Genomic DNA, 21,186 nt, shown 5'->3' with positions numbered 1-21,186 from the left:
GAGGTTCTCTATTTGTTAAGGACCTGCTACTCATTTGGAGGTGTCAGGGGCGGTTTGCAAGATCATATGAGGAACAGGAAAGCATCTGAAATCGACTGAAAAAGAAAACTGTAGCGGTTTTCACAGTGGAAGGAAACTATATTGGCACAGAGGCAGATGATTGAATAAAGTAGTTGGCTCAGAGAAGATGCACAGTCTGCTGTTTTTTCCTCTGAATGAAGACTCTTTGATGGAAGCTGCATTCATGTGGAGATCAAAGAAAACACTGGAATGATAAACTACTGGAGTTTTCTCCCTCTCTTTTTTAAAAATGAAAAGCCTGAAGCTGTAATTTGAGCTCAAATGCCTTCTAATTCCTTCGCAGCCTGCCTGTTCCATTAGGATTCTCCGCTAACACCGTTTCTGCTTGGTGCCTGTGCCCTTTTGCTGGAGCAGCCACAGACCACTGCCTGATGGAGGAAGAATGAACACTACGCTTTTCCTGTGCTGTCGATGGGAATAAAGCTAACTGTTTCTTCTCTTATATGGAATATCTGGATTAATCAAGCTGTATTCTAGTACCAAGAGTCTTATTGTCTCTTGTGGTCTGACTCATTGCATGTAAATGTACTGCAGCTTTGCTATTAATGCAGAGTGTTGTTTTTTTTTCTTTTTCAAACACAGAAAGAATTGTCAACCTCTGAGCAACATTTTGAGAGCTCTAGCTGTATTTTTTTTTTTTTTTTCTGGATAGTATCTATATTAAACCAGCGAAGCTGAAGAAGTGGAGACAAATTAGAAGTGGAAACCGAATAGTGAGATTTTATATTTTATTTTCAATGATAAGCAAGCCAGCTGCTGGTAACTATGACCTTGCAGGCAGGAGTGGGTATAGCTGTGATCGTCTGTCTCAGCACTTGCTCCTCGTCTTATTCTGTTGTGTGTGGTGCTATCACCCAGACAGTGATCTTTTTATGCAAGTGAATTTCTGTAAAACAGAGTAGTAATATGACTATCTTGGTAGCGGAAAAATAGTTTTAAATGAGCTTGTTCTGGATTCAGTTTTAGTTCTTGACATGTTGATGTGAAATTTCTTTTAAGTTTTACAGTAACCCGACAAAATAATAGAATTTGGGTTTGTTTGTTTTTTTTTTTAGGAAGTTATGTAGTTATAATTTTAAGCTTTAGTTTTTCTGATAGTACTTATTAACTTTAAAAACACCAGCTGTGCTTTTTAAAGGATGATTCTAAGCGCTGTACAGAAGAGGAGGAAAAGCTACTTGTGCTCTTCCAACTGTGACTTTTATCACATAGCTTAGAATTCAGCTTTTTAAAAGAACGAATGAGTCGAGTGTGTATTGTTGTTTTGGAGGAGGTAGAAGATGAGTCTCCTGAATTCATTTGTAAATTGCCACAGGAAAATAAATCCCTACATTCTGCACCTTCGGGAAATGTATTGGTAAGATACGAGAGTTTATATGTTTACTATCTTTTATTGAACTAGCAGGGTAAATTTTATTTTTTAAGCATAAATGCAAGTTAATTTCCACTAGTTACATAAAAAACCCAAGTGAAAGCAATATAGGTGTGTGAGTGTGATGTAATATTACTTGTGTATAAATACACACATTTCCTATTTTCACTTTTTCAGATGTTTAGATAACATTTCAGACTTTATCTCTTAATCTGTTAAAATGAGTTTAAAAAATAATTTGAGGATAGTAGGCTACAGCACCCATGTTTCAGTTTTTACTTGTGGTTTTAGAAACTGATGTGGCAAGTATGAGGAACTGTGTGTTTTAGGAAAGTTGGCTGTTGCCAGCAGCACCGAGGCACAGCCTTCTCTGTAGTGAATTTTATATATGTACATGCAGGGCTGTTACAGAAAAAGAATCAGGCTTCATCTTTAATTTTATTTTTAAAGCTTTGTCAATTAATTTTTTGTTTGAGAGTATAATGTGATACCTTATCAGAGAGGCTATATCATTGATTAAGAACTTGTTATATTTAGACATGCATGTGTCTGCCTCTTCATGTTACTCAGATTTACAGTAATTTTTGGTCTTTGAATAGCAGTGATTTTCATCAGCTGTCAGGTTTTCTTTGGATTTTTATCTTTACACATGGAATGCTAACTCATGCAAATTATTCGGGTGCCCGAAACAGAGCTGCTCGAGGAGGCTTCCTCTGTGGGCTCCTTGTCAAATGCCTGTTTGACGAGCTGTGTCCTGCAAGTATGTGTTGAGATGTCTCACTTGTATTTATTTGGAAGATACTTTCTTTTTACCGTCTGTATAAAAAAAGGTTTCCACTCATATAAAATCTAATTATGGTTTTTATACTACCTAATTTTGGTCATATGGAATTGATTTTTTTTTAATTAGGCCTACTCTTTTTTCCAAAGAGGAATCTTGTACTTTCATATGATTTGACTTCATGAAACTTAGTTTATGTCAAAAGCCAAGTGATTTTTGTTGTGATAGGGAAGAAAAATTTTAGTTTAAAAGTTATGTGGAAATAGCTTAAGAATCATCCATGTGGTGTGATTAATGTTTTTATTACTCTCTTGTATTTTAGCCCTCACTGGTGCAAGCTATATTTAATGGAGATCCTGATGAAGTTCGAGCACTAATATTTAAGAAAGAAGATGTTAACTTTCAGGTAAAACAGTTTCACTGATACCAGCCTTGAAAAGCGTACTTTGCTAGAGTTGATGATTTTTGTTAAAAGACCTAACACAATTCTGTAAGTTTGTCTAAGCAAAGGTAGAAAGGTCTTGAGGCAAAAAGGAAAGGACTGGATATGTATATTCAGGGTAATTACTAAAACCTAGGACAACTAGGAGTCAGTGAAGGATTTTTGTTCCCCCAACCTTTTACTTTGAAATTTTTCACAGAAAAGTTGAAGAACTTTTTGAATACCCATATAACCTCCATCATTGATAACATTTGCCGTATTTGCTTTCTCTCCAATATTTACACAAGTTATTTTTATACTACACATATATTTATTCTTTTTCTGAATCCCATTTGAAAGTAAGTTATAGACGTCATGACACTTCACTGTTAAATATTCAGATGATGATTCTTTTTTGTGAACTTAAAATAAGAGACATGTCTTAAATTTATAATATATCTAACTTGGTTCTGAGGTCAAATTTGCTTTCTGTAAGCAATCATGGTAAACATTATACACAAAGATGCATCTGTTTGGGTATCACAGTAAATAAAAACATTGTTTGAAAGTTCTTCAGACTTTCAAAGATACAGTGGAATAACATTCAGGACTGACAGGAGGGACAGTTTTGGAAAGAGTGGGTATGTAGATAATTCTGTGTATGTTTCTCCAGTGGCAAAACTTTTTAATTTACTAAGCTGAGGTGGGTGAAAATATATAATTAACTGTAATAAAATCAAAATTTTTACTGTATATATTTTTACTGGAAGTTAATGTTTTCAGTATCTTTTTCATACGTGATTCACTTCTCTAAAAGATGGAGAGTAGGGAGAAGTCATGATTCATAAGGTCCCTATAGCAACAGCAAAACAGATGACCTGGAATTGATTGGCCAGTTCTAAGAAAGCCGTGTTCTGCCAGCTCATCTCCAGCTCTCATCTTTCCCCTGTTCTTTTGGATAGTGCTATCATGACCACTTGATGTTAAGTAGATATAAGAAGTATCTTATTTTTTAAGGTTGAATTAACTGAGTAAATTTGAATCATTAGTTAAAATGATTCATCCTTACATTCTAAAATGTAACCAAAATGCTGTCATTACATTTTTCCCTTAAGCATTGTGTTTAAGTTTATATTTACTGGAAACATTTACCTCATTCAGGATTTATTTTAAATGAAGTGCTGGTTACTTTATATAATTGGGGTGTCCTGGAGAGTATACTCAAGACAAAATAATTGTAGGGTATACGCTTAGGAGAAGGAGGAAAAGGCATTCTGTTCTATTTAACATACTGTTTTTTGTTTGTTTTAAACAGAACTAACAAATCTCATCTTATTGAGGAGGTTTGGTGTATAATCCTACTAACCATGGTTAATATGTCTATCATTATAAAGCCTCAATATAGCCAACTGCTTTTCTGCTATAATAATCAAATTATCTTAAATTTTAAAAGTTTTATGCTCAAAAGATTGTTTTTGAGAATCAGTTTATTCCACTGTGATAGCCTTAGAAACTGTTCTGGGTCTGTAGTGTGTGACCTCTTAACTTTTATGACTTTTCATCTTTGCTTTTCTCCTTATAGATTCCTTTCTTTGCTTACTTGTAAAATATTGTTTCTTAACATCTGCTAGCTTGATCGCTTGTCTGAAACATAGACCCACGCTTAGAACTAAAAGCTTGGTTAGTGTTTCAAATCAGTAGACCCTTCTTGAGGGTGATTTTGTCTTTAATGATTCATGGAGTTTTGACAGTTTTTTAATGGTTCCTTTCCTTTTGTGACTCTTGATAGTTGACAGTATTGTCATCATCATATTTGTTAAGTCTTTGGCCATTCTTCTAATTTAGGGTGGCAATTTTTTCCCCTTATTTTTATCCTCCATGATAAGGAATTGCATAGGATTTTAAGAGGCGAGTGTGTATGTTTGTAATAAAACTTACACTGTTCTATAATATAAAACCTACTCATTCTAGATAGGTAATAAAATATTTTTAAGCTTTATGTCAGTGCAACAGTGGTGTTTTCTAAAATAATTTATTCAAATGAGTATTTGAGAATGACATCTTTTTGAAACGTATATTTTTTAAAGTTATTTTTGTTCTTAGAGTGGGTATAAGAGTTCAGATTTGTCTCTATACTGTTAAATAAGCATTGTTATTAATTTAGGTTAGCTTCTTGAGTCATATCCTGAAGTATTGAATACTATGGACCACTAAATAGCATCTTTCTTAGTAACGTATCTGATTTTTTAAAAACTGATATAAAATATTATGCATTCATATACTTTGGTCTGAGAAGGAAGTATTTTATTATAGAAGCTACCTGAGATGATTTCACTAGAAAATATGGGAGTTTTCTTTTTGGAGACTTTGGCCCACAAGTGGTTGACTATCTGAGTAAATCCAGGAATTTGTTGCTTATACAGGAGTTTAGTCCAGAACAGGGTGTTTGGGGGTTGGTTAAGACAGTAATATCATGGCCCTGGATGAGCTTCTCTCTGAGACTCTTGGCTTTCTCCTCCTGGTAAAGAGATAACTGCTGCATCCTGCACTTAAGACAAACAACCAGAAAAACTGGAAAGGAAACTCTGTAAATTTCCTTTTTTTCTTCTTTAATCAAGCAAAAGCTCTTTTTCAGAATTGCTACAAAACTCCCTGAGACTCCTTGGTTACAAGCCCACTGTAAACCAGTCCACCAGCAGAGGTAGAATGGGATTAGCTTTTTGCTTAGATAAGTCATTGTTCATCACCAGGTTCATCCTGTGGCATGAGAATAGCAGCTTATCCTCAGTGATTATATTGAACTCTATCTGGAGAAAATCAGCATTTTCAGGAAGGAATAAAAGGAAATTGTTGTTTGGATAGGTAACCTAGTAGAAGATTTTTGATTGCCTAAAAACAGTTGAAATAGCAAACTTTTAGAAAAATAGGTCACTCAGATGTGGAAGAAGCACTGTATGCCAAATAGGTGAAAAAGTTAAAAAAAAAATTCAAAGGAAGCTTGATATTCATAATTTAAAGAATTTAAGAAGGCTTTCTTATCTCTGCTTGCTGTTCTTTGGAACTCTGCATTCAGATGGGTGTATCTTTCCTTTCCTCTGTTGCTTTTTGCGTCTCTTCTCAAGTTGAACATTCTGCAGTGAACAATGCAAAGAAAGAGGGAAACAATAGAATGGGAAAGACTAGAGAACTCTCCAAGAAAATTTGAGATACCAAGGGAACACTTCATGCAAAGATGGGTACACTAAAGGACAGAAGCAGTATGGACCTAACAGAGGCAGAAAAGATTAAGAAGAGGTAGGAAGAATACACAGAAGAACTGTACAAAACAGATCTTAATGACCCGGATAACCAACATGGTGTGATCACTCGCCTAGAGCCAACCAAACATCTTGGAATGCGAAGTCTAGTGGGCCTTAGGAAGCTCATCTACGAACAAAGCTAGTGGAGATGGTGGAATTCCAGCTGAGCCATTTCCAGTCCTAAAAGATGATGCTGTGAAAGTGCTGCACTCAATATGCCAGCAAATTTGGAAAACTTCGCAGTGGCCACAGAACTGGAAAAGGTCAGTTTTCATTCCAATCCCAAAGAAAGGCAATGCCAAAGAATGCTCAAACTACCACACAATTGCACTCATCTCACATGCTAGCAAGGTAATGCTCAAAATCCTTTAAGCTAGGTTTCAACAGTATGTGAACAAAAAACTTCCAGATGTACCAGCTGGATTTAGAAAAGGCAGGGGAACCAGAGATCAAATTGCCAACATCCGCTGGATCATAGAAAAAGCAAGAGGATTCCAGAAAAAACCTGTTTCATTGACTATGCTAAAGCCTTTGACTCTGTGGATCACAACAAACTGGAAAATTTTCTTAAAAGATGGAAATACCAGACCATCATACCTGCCTCCTATGAAATCTGTATGCAGATCAAGAAATAACAGTTAGAATTGGTCATGGAACAGTGAACTGGTTCAAAATTCGGAAAGGAGTACATGAAGGCTATATATCATCACCCTGCTTGTTATGTGCCAAGTGCGGGGCTGGATGAAACGCAGGCTGGAATCAGGATCACCAGGAAAAATACCAGTAACCTCAGATATGCAGGTGACACTACCCTAATGGCAGAAAGTGAAGAGAAAGTAAAGAGCCTCTTGATGAAAGTGAAAGAGGAGAGTGAAAAGCTGGCTGAAAACTCGAAAAAACGAAGATCATTGCATCTGGTCCCATCCCTTTCATGGCAAATAGATGGGGAAACAGTGGAAACAGTGTCAGACTTTATTTTTGGGGGCTCCAAAATCACTGCAGATGGTGACTGCAGCCATGAAATTAAAAGACGCTTGCTCCTTGGAAGAAAAGCGATGGCAAACCTAGCAGCATATTAAAAAGCAGAGTCATCACTTTGCTGACAAAGGTCGGTTTGGTTCTTCCATTAGTGATGTACATATGTGAGAGTTGGACCATAAAGAAGGCTGAGCACTGAAGAATTGATGCTTTTGAACTGTCGTGCTGGAGAAGACTCTTGACAGTCCCTTGGACAGCAAGGAGATCCAACCAGTCCATCCTAAAGGAAATCAACCCTGAATATTCACTGGAAGGACTGATGCTGAAGCTGAAGCTTCAGCACTCTGAATAGGCCAGCTGATGCAAAGAGCTGATGCATTGGAAAAGACCTTAATGCTGGAAAGATTGAGGGCAGAAGGAGAAAGGGGTGACAGAGGATGAGATGGTTGGGTGGCATATTGACTCAATGGCTGTAAGTTTGAGCAAACTGGGAGACAATGAAGGACAGGGAAGCCTGGTGTGCTGCAATCCATGGGGTCGCAAAGAGTTGAATATGACTGAACAACTGAACAGCAACAATGTAAAGAACAGTTTACAAGATATTTGAACAGGAATATAATTTGAAAGGTTTAAGTGCTTCTTAGACATTATTGTGAAAGTGAAAGTTTCTCAGTTGTGTCTGACTCTTTGTGCCCTCATAGACTATATAGTCCATGGAATTCTCCAGGCCAGAATATTGGAGTGGGTAGCCTTTCCTCTTCTCCAGGGGATCATCCCAACCCAGGAATCAAACCCAGGTCTCCCTCATTGCAGGCAGACTTTACGAGCTGAGCCACAAATCCATTTTACTCTTTAGGACTTGCTTTTGTTGTAAAATGTGTAGGTTTACATTAATGGCCCTCATGGTTTTTTTCACACCCTAAACTTGCAAGGCACTAAAAATGTCAGACGAATGATCTCCTGCTTTTGTCCAGAAGTTTTCATTTGTGTTTTCAGTTTTATATGGCAATAATAATAATACCTTTCCCTAGTATTATCAAAATTTAATGCCATATTATGGAGCCCAAATAATTTGAAATATTAATTACACGTTTCAGAGAAAAGGTATGACTTTATTAGAAAATTTTCCACAAGCAGGAATTGTTTGTTTCTATCCAGAGTGATATAAATTGGTGTTAATTATTGAGTTTGTATTTCAGAGGCAGCAGTGTGCCTAAACCTTTTTATGGTTACTTGCTGTAACTCACACAACAATCTTGTAAAGTTGGTAGGTTGACATTTCCATCCCAGCAATAGGTGACAAAAATAAAACTCAGAAAGTGTTTAGCAGAACAGAATTTGAACCTATGTAGATTTGACAGAACCTGGGGAAGTTAAAAAGTAAATTCGAGATGTTTGTTTCTTTTGCCAAATAGTGCCATAAAACAGTAATGGTTTAAAAAAAAATGGATTTCTTTCCCCCTAAAAGTTAACATCCACATTCTGTATGCAAATATAATCCTAAATTTCATAATCAAATACTGGTAAATTTTAGCATTGCAAATAAGTGAATAAACAAGCCTCCCTTAGTGCCATAGTTTTGGGCTGGATAAAAATGTCATTCAAAGTAGTATCAAACCAGGGGTAATTATAATCCAGCCAACAGTGCTTTCAGTGTTTAAATCAGAGGAAGTCTTAGATTATGAATTCTGTGACTGTGACCCTTTTTAAACTCAGAAGAGTTGATTTAAGAACTAGTCAGTAGATCTTGCCTGTGTCATATAAGCTTGATAATTTTGAAAATGCTACCTTGTATATTTTGCATATTGGTTTCTAAATTTAGATGTACTTTTTTATTGAAAATTTTTTAGAATTGATTTTGCCAAAGTAGTCTTAAAAATACTGACGTCTGTTAAGCTTTCAAAAATACTTTCTGGGATCATGGAAATGAGGTTGCTTTACTCTCTCAGATGAAGTTGTTTGGCAAATACATACATGTGCATATATGTGTGTGTGTACATCACACGAGCAGATCATTTGTTTTCAGTATTATTGTAATAAGATTGTTGGCAGTTCACACAAAGTAGTAAACCATAAGTTTACACAAGTTGCCTGAACTCCACCCACCCTCATTCTTCAGTGTTCTCTAGCCTTTTCTAGAAATTACTAAGAAAAACCCTAATCTTTAACAAATCTTTCTGGTGACCACACGTTGCCTCTGCTGGCTGTCAGCACACCAAGCTGTTCATGTTCTGGAAGAGGTCTTTAACAGCCTCTTCTCTCAGTTGCTTGAGGTTACTATGGGTACTCTCTGTCCCCAGAACGTATGTGTGTGCCTAATCTTTTGCAGCTCTTCACAGTAATTGGTATTGGAGCCCACAAACCCCCAGCCCACCTCACGTGCACCCACACAGTTCCCAGCTGGCCTCCACTGAGCATGTGGTAAAGCAGGGAAGGATTGGAGAGAGAAGAGCCATCTTGGCTCCCACCCTTGAGAGGGTCACCTGTAGTTTCTCCATCCGGAAATACTGCACCTCTCCTCTGTTCTTGCTAGTGCTTCTAGGTTTCAGCCTCCGACTTTCAAAGTTTCTTTACCAGCATTCAGCTTTCCTCCAGGATCCATAAATGAGCCTGTGTTCCATGTCGTTGTCTGTGAATGTCTTATTATGATAGTCCGGAAACAAAGTTTTGTCCAATGAAACCAGCAGTTTTTGCAGCTAGAAACTGATAGTGACTTATCTCTGATGGTGACTTATCTCTGTATTCCACTAACTACTTTTTATTTAACATATGTTTTTCCCCATTTTTCCTTTTTTTTTTTATCCCCAGTGTATTTGGAGAATTAGTCCATACTAGCCCACTCCAGTACTCTTGCCTGGAAAATCCCATGGATGGAGGAGCCTGGTAGGCTGCAGTCCATGGGGTCGCTAAGAGTCGGACACGACTGACTGACTTCACTTTCACTCTTCACTTTCATGCGTTGGAGCAGGAAATGGCAACCCACTCCAGTGTTCTTGCCTGGAGAATCCCAGGGACGGGGGAGCCTGGTGGGCTGCCGTCTATGGGGTCACACAGAGTCGGACACGACTGAAGCGACGCAGCAGCAGCAGCAGCAGCCTAGAGAGAGCTTCCTTATTCCTTATATTCACATAGTTCTGCCCTTATGTGTTTATAAGAATTTATTTAATCAGTCCCCCTCTTAGAGGACATTTGAGTTATTTTTAGTCTTGCTGATTGGTAGTAAATGAGATAAATTCACCAAGTAAAGAAAAATTCTAATGAGCAAGCAGAATTTTTATTTAATAATTTTTTGTAAGTGAAAGGTTTATTTAGGGAGATACATAATCCATAGATGGGGCTTCCCTGGTGACTTAGTGGTAAAGAATCTGCCTGCAGTGCGGGAGACATGGGTTCAGTCCCTGGGTCAGGAAGATCATCTGGAGGAGGAAATGACAACGCATTCCAGTATTCTTGCCTAGAAAGTCCCATGGGCAAAGAAGCCTTGTAGGCTACAGTCCATGGGGCTGCAAAGTCAGACACGACTGAGCACATATGCACACACACTTCATAGACAGAGTGTAGGCTGACTCAGAAGGTGAGCGCATGCTAGCAAAACTTTTATAATATTGGAATTTATTATGAGTTATTATAAATATATTATCAGCTTCCCAGATAGACTAAATGTTCTGTAAGTTCTTTATTTGAAGCAATTTTAATGGACATGTTTATGTAAATTGGCGGTAGATAAATAATGATAATTATATAACAAAAATGTCATAGATTGTGTCCTGAATTTTAGACTGAGCTGAACTTGCTAATTGCTCTGATAAGTCTCAATTAGTGCCTCAGTCTATTTTTAAATTTTATTGAGATATAGTTGACATGCAGTAAGTTACATATATTTGAAGTGTACAATTTTATAAGTTTTGATATGGGTGTACGCCTGTGAAACCATCACCACAGTCAAGATAGTTAACATTCCTATTATTCTCAAAAGATTGTATTTGCCCCCGACCTCTGATCTACTTTGTGTCACTATCGCTTAACTTGAATGCTTTATATGGTAGGTCCTTCTTTTGTCTAGCTCCTTTAACTCAGCATAACTCTTCTGAAATTCATCCATCTTGAGGCGTATGCTAATAGTTCATTACTTTCTGTTGCTGAATAGTATTAATTTGTATTGATATACACAGTTTGTTTATCCACTCACCTGTTGATAGAGTTTGAGGGATTTTTTTTTTTATTTATTACAAATAAAGCGGCTTTGAAGGTATGTCTACAAGTCTTTGTATGAACATATGCTTTCCTTTCTCTTGGGTAAATATCTAGTGGCAGAATGTTTGGACCCTATGGTAGGCGTATGTTTCACTTTTTAAGAAACTGCCAGCTGTTTCCAAACTGGATCAACCATTATACATTCCCACCAGCAGGACCTGAGAATTCCAGTTTTTTCCACATCCTACCAATGTTTGGTATGATTAGTGTTTTCTAATCTTAAACATTCTAATAGATGAGTATCTCACTGTAGCTTTGATTTACATTTCTGACATAACTCATGATGTTGAGCATCTTTTCATTGCTCCTAGGGAGTCTTTATATCCTTTTGGAATGTCTTTTCAGATGTTTTTGGTAATATTTTGTCTTACTAGATGGTTTCTTACTCTTGAGAGCTCTTTATATGTTCTGAACACAAATCCTCAATCTGTGGCTTTATTTTCACTCTTATGAGTGTTTTTGGAGAGCAGAGGTTTAAAAATTTAATGATATCCAGTTTATCAATTTATTCTTTTATGGATTTTCGTTTTGGTGATATGTCAAAAAAAAAAATCTGTATCTCAGTGTCACATAGATTTTCTCCTGTCTTCTAAAAGTTTTGTTGTTGTTGTTGTTCATTCACTGAGTCATGTCCGACTCTGTGAACTGTAGCACGCCAGGCTCCTCTGTCCTTCACTGTCTCCTGGTGTTTGCTTAAATTCATGTCCATTGAGTAGGTGATGCTAGCTGACCATCTCGTCCTCAGTCTCCCCGTTCTCCTTTTGCCTTCAGTCATTCCTAGTGTCAAAGGCTTTTCCAGTGAGTCAGCCCTTCTCATCAGGTGACCAGAGTATTAGATCCCCAGCTTCAACATCAGTCCTTCCAATGAATATTAAGGGTTGATTTCCTTCAAGATTGCCTAGTTTGATCTCCTTGCAGTCCAAGGAACTCTTAAGAGTCTTCTCCAGCACCACAGTTTGAAAGCATCAATTCTTCAGCGCTCAGCCTTCTTTATGGGCCAGCTCGCAAACATCTGTACATGACTACTGGAAAAACCATAGCTTGACTGTATGAACCTTTGTTGGCAAAGGAATGTGTCTGCTTTTTAATATGCTGTCTAGTTTTGTCATAGCTTTACTTCCAAGGAGCAAGCATTTTTTAATTTCATGGCTGCAGTCACCATCTGCAGTGATTTTGGAGCCCAAGAAAATAAAATCTGTCATTGTTTCCATTTTTTTACCTTCTTTTTGCCATGAAGTGATGGGACCCGATGCCATGATCTTCGTTTATTGAGTGTTGAGTTTTAAGCCAGCTTTTTCATCTCCTCTTTCACTCTCATCAAGAGGCTCTTTAGTTCCGCTTCGCTTTCTGCCATGAGAGTAATATCATGTGCATATCTGAGGTTATTGATATTTTTCCCAGCAATCTTGATTCCAGTTTGTGCTTCATCCAGCCCAGCATTTTGTGTGATGTACTCCGTTTATAAGTTAAATAAGCAGAGTGACAATATAAAGTTTTGTTGTACTCCTTTCCCAGTTTTGAACCAGTCAGTTGTTCCATGTCTGCTTGTAACTGTTGCTTCTTGACCTGCGTACATGTTCTCAGGAGACAGGTAAGGTGGCCTGATATTCTCATCTCTTTAAGTGTTTTCCACAGTTTGTTGTGATCCACACAAAGACTTTAGTGTAGTCAGTGAAGCAGAAGTAGATAAATTTTACATTTAGATCTATAGTCTGAGTTAATAATTGCTTGTGATACAGGGTATACATCAAAGTTCATTTTTTTAATATATGGATATATCCAGTTGTTAACATACTTGTTGAAAATGGGAGTTCCCCAGCAGCCTGGTGGTTTTGGATTCTGAACTTGTACTGACATGGCCTAGGTTCACTCAGTCCCTTATCAGGAACCACACAGCATGGTTCCCTCCCACTTCCCCCCAAAATCTTGAAAACTCTGTGCTTTTTCACTGAATTGCCTTTCATCTTATCAAAGTCAGCCGTGCCTGTGTGTGTGATCTGCTATGGACACTGTCATGTCCTGTCGATGTTTGTCTGGCTCCACACCAGTACCACACTGCTACGATAGCAGAGTTTTATAGTAAGTCTTGAAATTACCAGCTTTTTTCTCCTTCAAGATTATTTTGGCTATTCTAGGTCCATTGCATTTCTATGTGAATTTTAGAATCAGCTTGTCAGTTTCTTGAGGGAGAAAGAAATCGGGCTTGTGTTAATCTATAGATCAGCTTGGCAAAAATTAAAATTTTAGAAGTATTGAGTCTCCTTACCTTTGAGCAACTTATATATTTCTCTATTTAGGTCATTTTTAATTTCCCTCAGCAAATTTTTTAATTCCATTTTTACTTTTTTTTTTTTTTCAGATTTGTCCATATCTTACACATTTTGTTCCTACTATAAATGTTGTTTAATTTCAAAATAGAATAATTTTTCCCCACTCCTGAGGTAATTTTTCTTGAGTACATTGCCCAAGGCTCTGGGAGTGGTAAGTTTCTCGAGCCTGGCTGGTAGGAACAGTACACAGTTCCCTGTGTGAGGACTGAGTCCTGTCTCTTCTGATGCGTGTGTTCCCGTTGGCAGTGATATGCGCTGCTGTGTTAAGTCACTTCTTCGTGTCCAACTCTGAACCCATGCTATAGCCTGCCAGGCTCCACTGTCCATGGGGTTCTCCAAGCAAGAATACTGGAGTGGGTTGCCATTTCCTTATCACCTCCAAATTGTGTTTTTTGTTGGGATGCATGAGTGTGTGTGAAAAATCTTTCATATTATAATGATTCGTGGCCCCACGGGCCAAAGAACATAAATTAGGTACACAGTCATTAAAATTTCCTCAAGGCAATTAGGAAAGAATAGTCTAAAAAGTCTCTTGGGTTCAAGTGATAAAGAAAAAAAGATTGAAAAGCACTGCTTTAATCATTTTGGGTGGTTCTTTTCACAAGTCTCCACTCGTTACAAGTCCCTTGCACATGTGCTGCTCAGGTCTTAGCACAAAGGATATTGTGCAGGTCTCTAGGATTCTCTTTTTGCATCATCTCTCCACTCTGATACTCTTCCCTGAGAACTCTTATCCTGGTTTTCTCCCCAGACTGCCAGCTCTGTCTCTTCAGCTCAGGGAAATATGCCTATTAAAAATATACTTAGCTCTGTAAAAGCCATTGAGAAGCATTTTACTGATTGAAACAGCTGACATTCCAGTGAGTGTTTTCACACTTGCACCTTACATGTTTTATGGAATGGCAATTTTCTATGATAGTCCAGCAGTCTTTTTGAAAAAGAATTTTTCTACATTAGTTTTCAAAACAATTGTGTTGTATCTGATAATTAAAATTGCCCATTCATAGATGGCATCACCTTTGCCTCCTCTTACTCTTATTGATATGGAATTTTGGTGTTTTTCTTTCTTTCTTTTTTTTTTTTTTTAAATGAAAAGCAAGTAAGCCTTAGCCTAGGAATATCTGATTGCTGCTAAATGTGTACACCAGAGAGTAAATTCAATGTTTAGGATGGTCTGTGGACTTGTCGTTTTAATATTACTACTGATAGAGTAATATCTAGATTACAACATGAATTAAAACTAGATTCAAAACTTCTTAAATAGAATTTGCTCCAGGGCAAGAATCAAGCCCTCGATTGTGTAAGATGGATAGCACTGGAAAGGGATTTTGGAGGTATAGTAGTTATGTCATTCAGCTGAGACCCCTGGAGTTTGATGTGATCACTTGCATTTAGCAGAGATAGCTTACAAGCCTCATTTTCTTAATGTCCAGTTCCGTTTTCTGTCCGTGTTGTCCCCACTGGCTTCTCACCCCTGTTTCTGCCCAGTGACTTATGATTAGAACAAATGTCTTAGCTTTTCTCTTGTAGCTATAAGTGTGTAAGCCCTTGGTAAATATTTGGTAGTCTGACTTGATAGAATTTGGCATGCTAGTTCACTCCCTTAACAATATTGTGCTGTCAGTTGTGCCGGGTCCCGGGGAGACCGTCATGCATGCTCTTCCCGTGTCGCTGACACTCTGTCCCGGCTCTGGGGGTCAGCTGTGCCCACATTGCTCCCAGCTTTCTCTATCTCGCCTTCCACTTGTGTTCATTCTACCAGTTGCAGCTCACGGCAGTCAGGGCGCTTCCAGTGGCCCACAAAGCCCTCCTTTCCTGGTGTACATATCCTGTAGAACCCCCTATACTGTAAATATGATAGGGTGGCACTCGTGTGAGTCTATGACATCTGGCACAGTTGACTTTCCAAAGGTGAGATTAGCTGGGTGGGCCTGACCTAATGACGTGAACTGTTTAAATCTGGGTCTAGAGTCAGAAACAAAGGGAGTAAGGAATGTGATATGAGACAGATTCTGTGTTGTTGGTTTTGAAGATGGAGGGGCCACAGGTCAACGATTGTCTGTGGGAGCAGAAGGAAGGAACTTTCTGGTTGGTAGTCAGGAAGGAAGATTGGAACTTCAGTCTCACAACCACAGGAACCAGATTTTGCCTGAATGAGCCTTGGAAGTGAATTCTTCCTTAGTCAGCTGTCCTTTTGTGAGCACAGCCCATTGACACCTTGGTTCCAGCTTTGCGAGCTACCCTCAGCAGAGAACCCAGCCAACACCATACCTGGACTTCTACCCTACAGAACTCTAACCAGTAGATGATTACTGCTTCAAGCTGCTGTACTTACGGTCATTTCTTATGCTGCTATACAAAATGAATATAAGGTTTAAGTGTCTCTTTTTATGGAGCACCTTTCCAGGCCCCCCGGGTGGTATTATGTCACCCCAATCAGATGGCTGTATTGCTTTGAACATCTTTGTAACATCTTAATTTAGTTGTGTCATGTTCAGTAACTCTCTGGAGATAGACACCTTGTTTGAATTCTCTGTATTTACACCCAGCATAGTCATCCCTAATCGGTAGACTATTGGTTCTAGGAACTCCCCACTGTTACCCTATCTCATCTGCCAGATAGCCAAAATCTGTGCATGCTCAACAAGACCCTTGTATGAAATAGTAGTATATGCCATTTGTATAACCCATATACATCCTCCCATTCTCCCATATACTTTAAATCATCTCTAGATGACTTACAATATCTAATACAGCATAAATACTATGTATATAGTTGTAAATACAATGTAAATGCTATGTATAGCCGCTGGCCTGAGACAAATTCAAGTTTTGATTTAGGGAACTTTCTGAAATTTTTTTTCTCAAGTATTTATGATCCAGGTATACAAAGGACTGACTATAAGTTCAATTCTGTTCAGTTGCTCAGTCGTGTCTGACTCTTTGTGACCCCATGGACTGCAGCATGCCAGGCTTCGCTGTCCATCACCAACTCCTGGAGCTTGCTCAAACTCATGCCTATCGAGTCAGTGATGCCATCCAACCATCTCATCCTCTGTCATCCCCTTCTCCTCCCGCCTTCAATCTTTCCCAGCATCAGGGTCTTTTCAGATGAATCAGTTTTTGCATCAGGTGGCCAGAGTATTGGAGCCTCAGCTTCAGCATCAGTCCTTCCCAATGAATATTAAGGACTGATTTCCTTTAGGATGCCCTGGTTTGAAATCCTTGCAGTCCAAGGAACTCTCAAGAGTCTTCTCCTAACACCACAGTTCAAAAGCATCGGTTCTTCGATGCTCAGCTTTCTTTATGGTCCAACTCTCACATTCATACATGACTACTGGAAAAACCATAGCTTTGACTAGATGGACCTTTGTCATCAAAGTGATGTCTGCTTTTTAATATGCCATCTAGGTTGGTCTTAGCTTTTCTTGCAAGGAGTAAGCGTCTTTTAATTTCATGGCTGCAGTCACCATCTGCAGTGATTTTGGAGCCCAAGAAAATAAAATCTGTCACTGTTTCCATTTTTTCACCTTCTGTTTGCCATGAAGTAATGGGACCGGATGGATGCCATGATCTTCGTTTTTTGAGTGTTGAGTTTTAAGCCAGCTTTTTCGCTCTCCTCTTTCACTCTCATCAAGAGACTCTTTAGTTCCTCTTCGCTTTCTGCCGTAAGGGTGGTGTCATCTGCATATTTGAGGTTATTGATATTTCTCCCAGCAGTTTTGATTCCAACTTGTGCTTCATCCAGCCCAGCATTTTGCGTGATGTATTCTGCGTATAAGTTAAATAATCAAGGTGACAATATATAGCCTTGATATACTCCTTTCCCAATTTGGAAGCAGTCTATTGTTCCATATCCGGTTCTAAATGTTGCTTCTTTACCTGCATACAGATTTCTCAGGAGGCAGGTAAGGTGATCTGGTATTCCCATCTCTTATTAAAGAATTTTCCACACTTTGTTGTAGTGTCAGACTTTATTTTGGGGGGCTCCCAAATCACTGCAGGTGGTGACTGCAGCCATGAAATTAGAAGACGCTTACTCCTTGGAAGGAAAGTTATGACCAGCCTAGATAGCATATTCAAAAGCAGAGACATTACTTTGCCAACAAAGGTCCGTCTAGTCAAGGCTGTGGTTTTTCCAGTAGTCACGTATGGATGTGAGAGTTGGACTGTGAAGAAGGCTGAGCGCCGAAGAATTGATGCTTTTGAACTGTGGTGTTGGAGAAGACTCTTGAGAGTCCCTTGGACTGCAAGGAGATGCAACCAGTCCATTCTGAAGGAGATCAGCCCTGGGATTTCTTTGGAAGGAATGATGCTAAAGCTGAAAGTCCAGTACTTTGGCCACCTCATGCGAAGAGTTGACTCATTGGAAAAGACACTGATGGTGGGAGGGATTGGGGGCAGGAGGAGAAGGGGACGACAGAGGATGAGATGGCTGGATGGTATCACTGACTCGATGGACGTGAGTCTGAGTGAACCCCAGGAGTTGGTGATGGACAGGGAGGTCTGGCGTGCTGCGATTCATGGGGTCGCAAAGAGTCGAATGCGACTGAACTGAACTGAATGCAGTCAAAGGCTTTGGCGTAGTGAATAAAGCAGAAGTAGATGTTTTTCTGGAACTCTCTTGCTTTTTCTGTTATCTGATGGCTGTTGGCAATTTGATCTCTGTTTCCTCTGCCTTTTCTAAATCCAGCTTGAACATCTGGAAGTTCTTGGTCACGTGCTTTTGAAGCCTTGCTTGGAGAATTTTGAGCATTACTTTGCTAGTGTGTGAGAGGCATGCAGTTATGTGGTAGTTTGAACATTCTTTGGCATTTCCTTTCTTTGGGATTGGAATGAAAACTGACCTCTTCAGTCCTGTGTAGCCATCTGTAAAGTGTTAGAAATGAATGAATAATAAGACATAATCTTCGACTTCAGCAGGTTTATAACCTTGAGTTTGGCTGTGTTGTTGTAGGTGTTTTCCTTTGTGTCAGGCATATGTTGGGTTTGGTTTTAGGACAGGAGCAATCTTCTGTCAGTTGTTTAATCTCTTACGTCGCGTTCGACTCTTTGTGACTCCATAAACTCCAGGCCACTAGGCTTCTCTGTCCATGGGATTTCCTGGGCAAGAATGCTGGAGTGGGTTGCCGTTTCCTTCTCCAAGGATTGAACCCTCATCTCCTGCGCTGGCAGGCAGGTGCTTCACCACTGAGCCACCAGGGAAGCCCCTACTGCTGTCAGTTGCCCAAGTCCTTTGAGCTAAACTGGCTTCCTTTCTTGTATTCCCATCAGTACTTGCTTAGACAGTTCAAATCACTTTAACATAGGAAGGGTGAATTCTTTAAAAAAAAAAGGGGGGGGGGCCAAAACCAAAAAATACGTGCACTTGAAGTGCAGGCAAGCAAAGGCTCTTATAAAGAGTAATCTTACCGTATGCCCCGTTCTGCTGGAGGTCTGTCAGGAATACTGACTGTAAAGGGGACGGCGGGAGGTGGGCTTGCTCTGCCTTGTTCTCTGCCAAAGGCTCCCTCAATGCGGAGGGATGGATGTTGGTTCTTAAGGAAGGCATTTAATTAAGTTTTTAACATTGCATTTCCCTGCCAACCCTCAAAAGCCAAACTTTACTGTTGAATGACAAGTCTAACTCATAATCAGTAAATAAAAGTAAAGTTTGCAGGATTGCTGAGCAAAGCTGACAAGCAGCACAGGAAACAATAGAAAGGTCACAGGTGAAGAGGGGATTCAGGGACGTTACTCTGTATTAAGAACTGCCTAATAAAGCCAAGAACTGTGCAATAAAACCATTTCTTGATAATATGGGCTTCAGTTTTCATTCAGGTCATGCTGCCAGAACAGCACACAAAAACAAGTCTAGCTACCTAATACATTGGTAAACTGAAGAACCTGTACTAGCCAGAGTCGGATTTGGGGAAGGAAACTTCTGATGTTCCATCCCATCCCAAATCATGTATTCACAAATAAAATATTTTAGATGATAATTTTAGAATATCTACTGTGAAAGTGAATGATTTGAGTCAATTAAACAAATACACGTTTTCATTAAATTACAATGATGAAACCTTGAGAGATTTTTTCATATCTTAGTATAATTACTTTTGGAGGAAAACATGTAAATTACATAAATATTTTATTAATGTATCATTTTTTTCCCTCAGTAGTTTTTCTAGAGACTCAGTGATTTGAATATTTCTTACCTAAGTGATAATGCAGCATGTTCCTTTGTACAAGCTCAAAAAATAATTATCTATTCATTTTAAAATATATTTGTTTTTGTATATAAGAAAACAGTTACAAAATTCTATTTGTCAAGCTTTTATCATTAGTTTGGAAGATAGATATGTACAGTGAGGATTTGGGGATTTTGTTTACATAGAAACTGTATTACATTAATTCTTTTATTTGAGTTTTTTCAGATTGCCTTGAGCAAATTTCTGGTAATAAAATTTCTATTTTTATTCTTAATTCCCTTGTAGATCCAAATGATAGTTGGGGGAAAGGCATGGGTGTAAGGGTGAGTAGCTTTCTTTTCCAATACTCAGGTGACTTTCATTTTCGTTTCAAACATTAGTTCAGGAGAGTGAAACTTGACAAACCAACAAAAGAAGCTACTTTTCTGAAGCTGAAATATCATTTCAGAGTCTGTGTCTTCTGCCAATTTTTTGATGTATGTTTCCTCTTAGTTCAAATGTGTTTTAATTGATATTTTGAAAGAATGTTGAAGCACTCATATCTAAATTTTTCTCCTTTTAATCTCTTTAAAATTATGAAATATAGATCACTTAAAATGTGTAAACAAGTAGAGAATATAATGAATTATTTAAATGTAACCTCTACCCAGATCAAGAAACAGAACATGCTGGCACCTCACAAGGGCCCTTGGTGCCCCCTTAGTGACTAGAGCTGTCTCCTCCCACACCACAGTGTGACCAGTAGCCTGACTTTATTATAGTCTCTTTCTTAGTGTTCTTTTATAATTTTGCCACCTAATTATTCTTTCCTAAGCAATATAATTTAATTTTGCATGTTTAATTAAATGAGTCATACCACATGTATTCTTCTGGATCTGGATTCTTTTGCAGAAACTATCTCATTTAAAAAATTTGCCTGTGTTATGTGTTGCTAAAGATTGTTCATAATATTCCACTGAATGCTTGCACCACAGTTTATCCGTGTTCTTCTGTTGGTGGATAGTTGGGTTGTTTCCAGTTTTTGCCTTTTGTAAACAATGCAGCTGTTCATAAGCTTGTCCATAACCATGCATTTCTATAAGGTATATATGTAGGCATAGAATTCCTGATATTTAAGGCTATGCATATATTCAACTCAATAGAGAATGTCATATTCTTAAACAGTCTGCACTCCCATTAGCACTGTATGATAATTCTTGTTGGTCCACATCGTGGAACCATGTTCTTGGATTTTGTCATACTTCCTTATTTAGCCATTCTGTGGTATGTGGTAGTATCTTATTATTTATAAAGTTGGAGAGGTGTTTGTTTTTTTTTTTTTTTTTTTCTTGTAATAGTGTCAGGTACCTTTTTATATGTTCATTGGACATCTGTATAGTCTCTTGGGGCTTCCCAGGTGGCTCAGTGGTAAAGAACCCACCTGCCTATGCAGGGGATGCAGACTCAATCCCTGGCTCAGGAAGATGCCCTGGAGAAGGA

The 21,186-nt window shown here is 38.5% G+C and overlaps 1 protein-coding gene across 3 annotated transcripts in view; it reads left to right on the top strand.

Moving 5' to 3' along the window:
- ANKRD28 (ankyrin repeat domain 28) overlaps positions 1-21,186 on the top strand; it is a 217,960-nt gene that overhangs the window by 88,689 nt on the left and 108,085 nt on the right. The window contains exons 2-3 of one of the 3 annotated variants that reach the window (XM_027549374.1): positions 2,557-2,640; positions 19,993-20,030. In XM_027549374.1, coding sequence (XP_027405175.1) covers positions 20,019-20,030 — 12 coding nt within the window. In that variant the 5' untranslated portion in view covers positions 2,557-2,640; positions 19,993-20,018. Of the gene's footprint in view, positions 1-1,321; positions 1,439-2,556; positions 2,641-19,992; positions 20,031-21,186 lie in introns of those variants that run through there. The other 2 variants (XM_027549361.1, XM_027549368.1) reach the window with 2 other exon arrangements.

This window comes from Bos indicus x Bos taurus, chromosome 1 (genome assembly GCF_003369695.1).
Source record: "Bos indicus x Bos taurus breed Angus x Brahman F1 hybrid chromosome 1, Bos_hybrid_MaternalHap_v2.0, whole genome shotgun sequence".
NCBI lineage: Eukaryota > Metazoa > Chordata > Mammalia > Artiodactyla > Bovidae > Bos > Bos indicus x Bos taurus.
The sequence above is the reverse complement of the archived record's forward strand: the minus strand, read 5'-3'. Positions and strand labels throughout refer to the sequence as shown.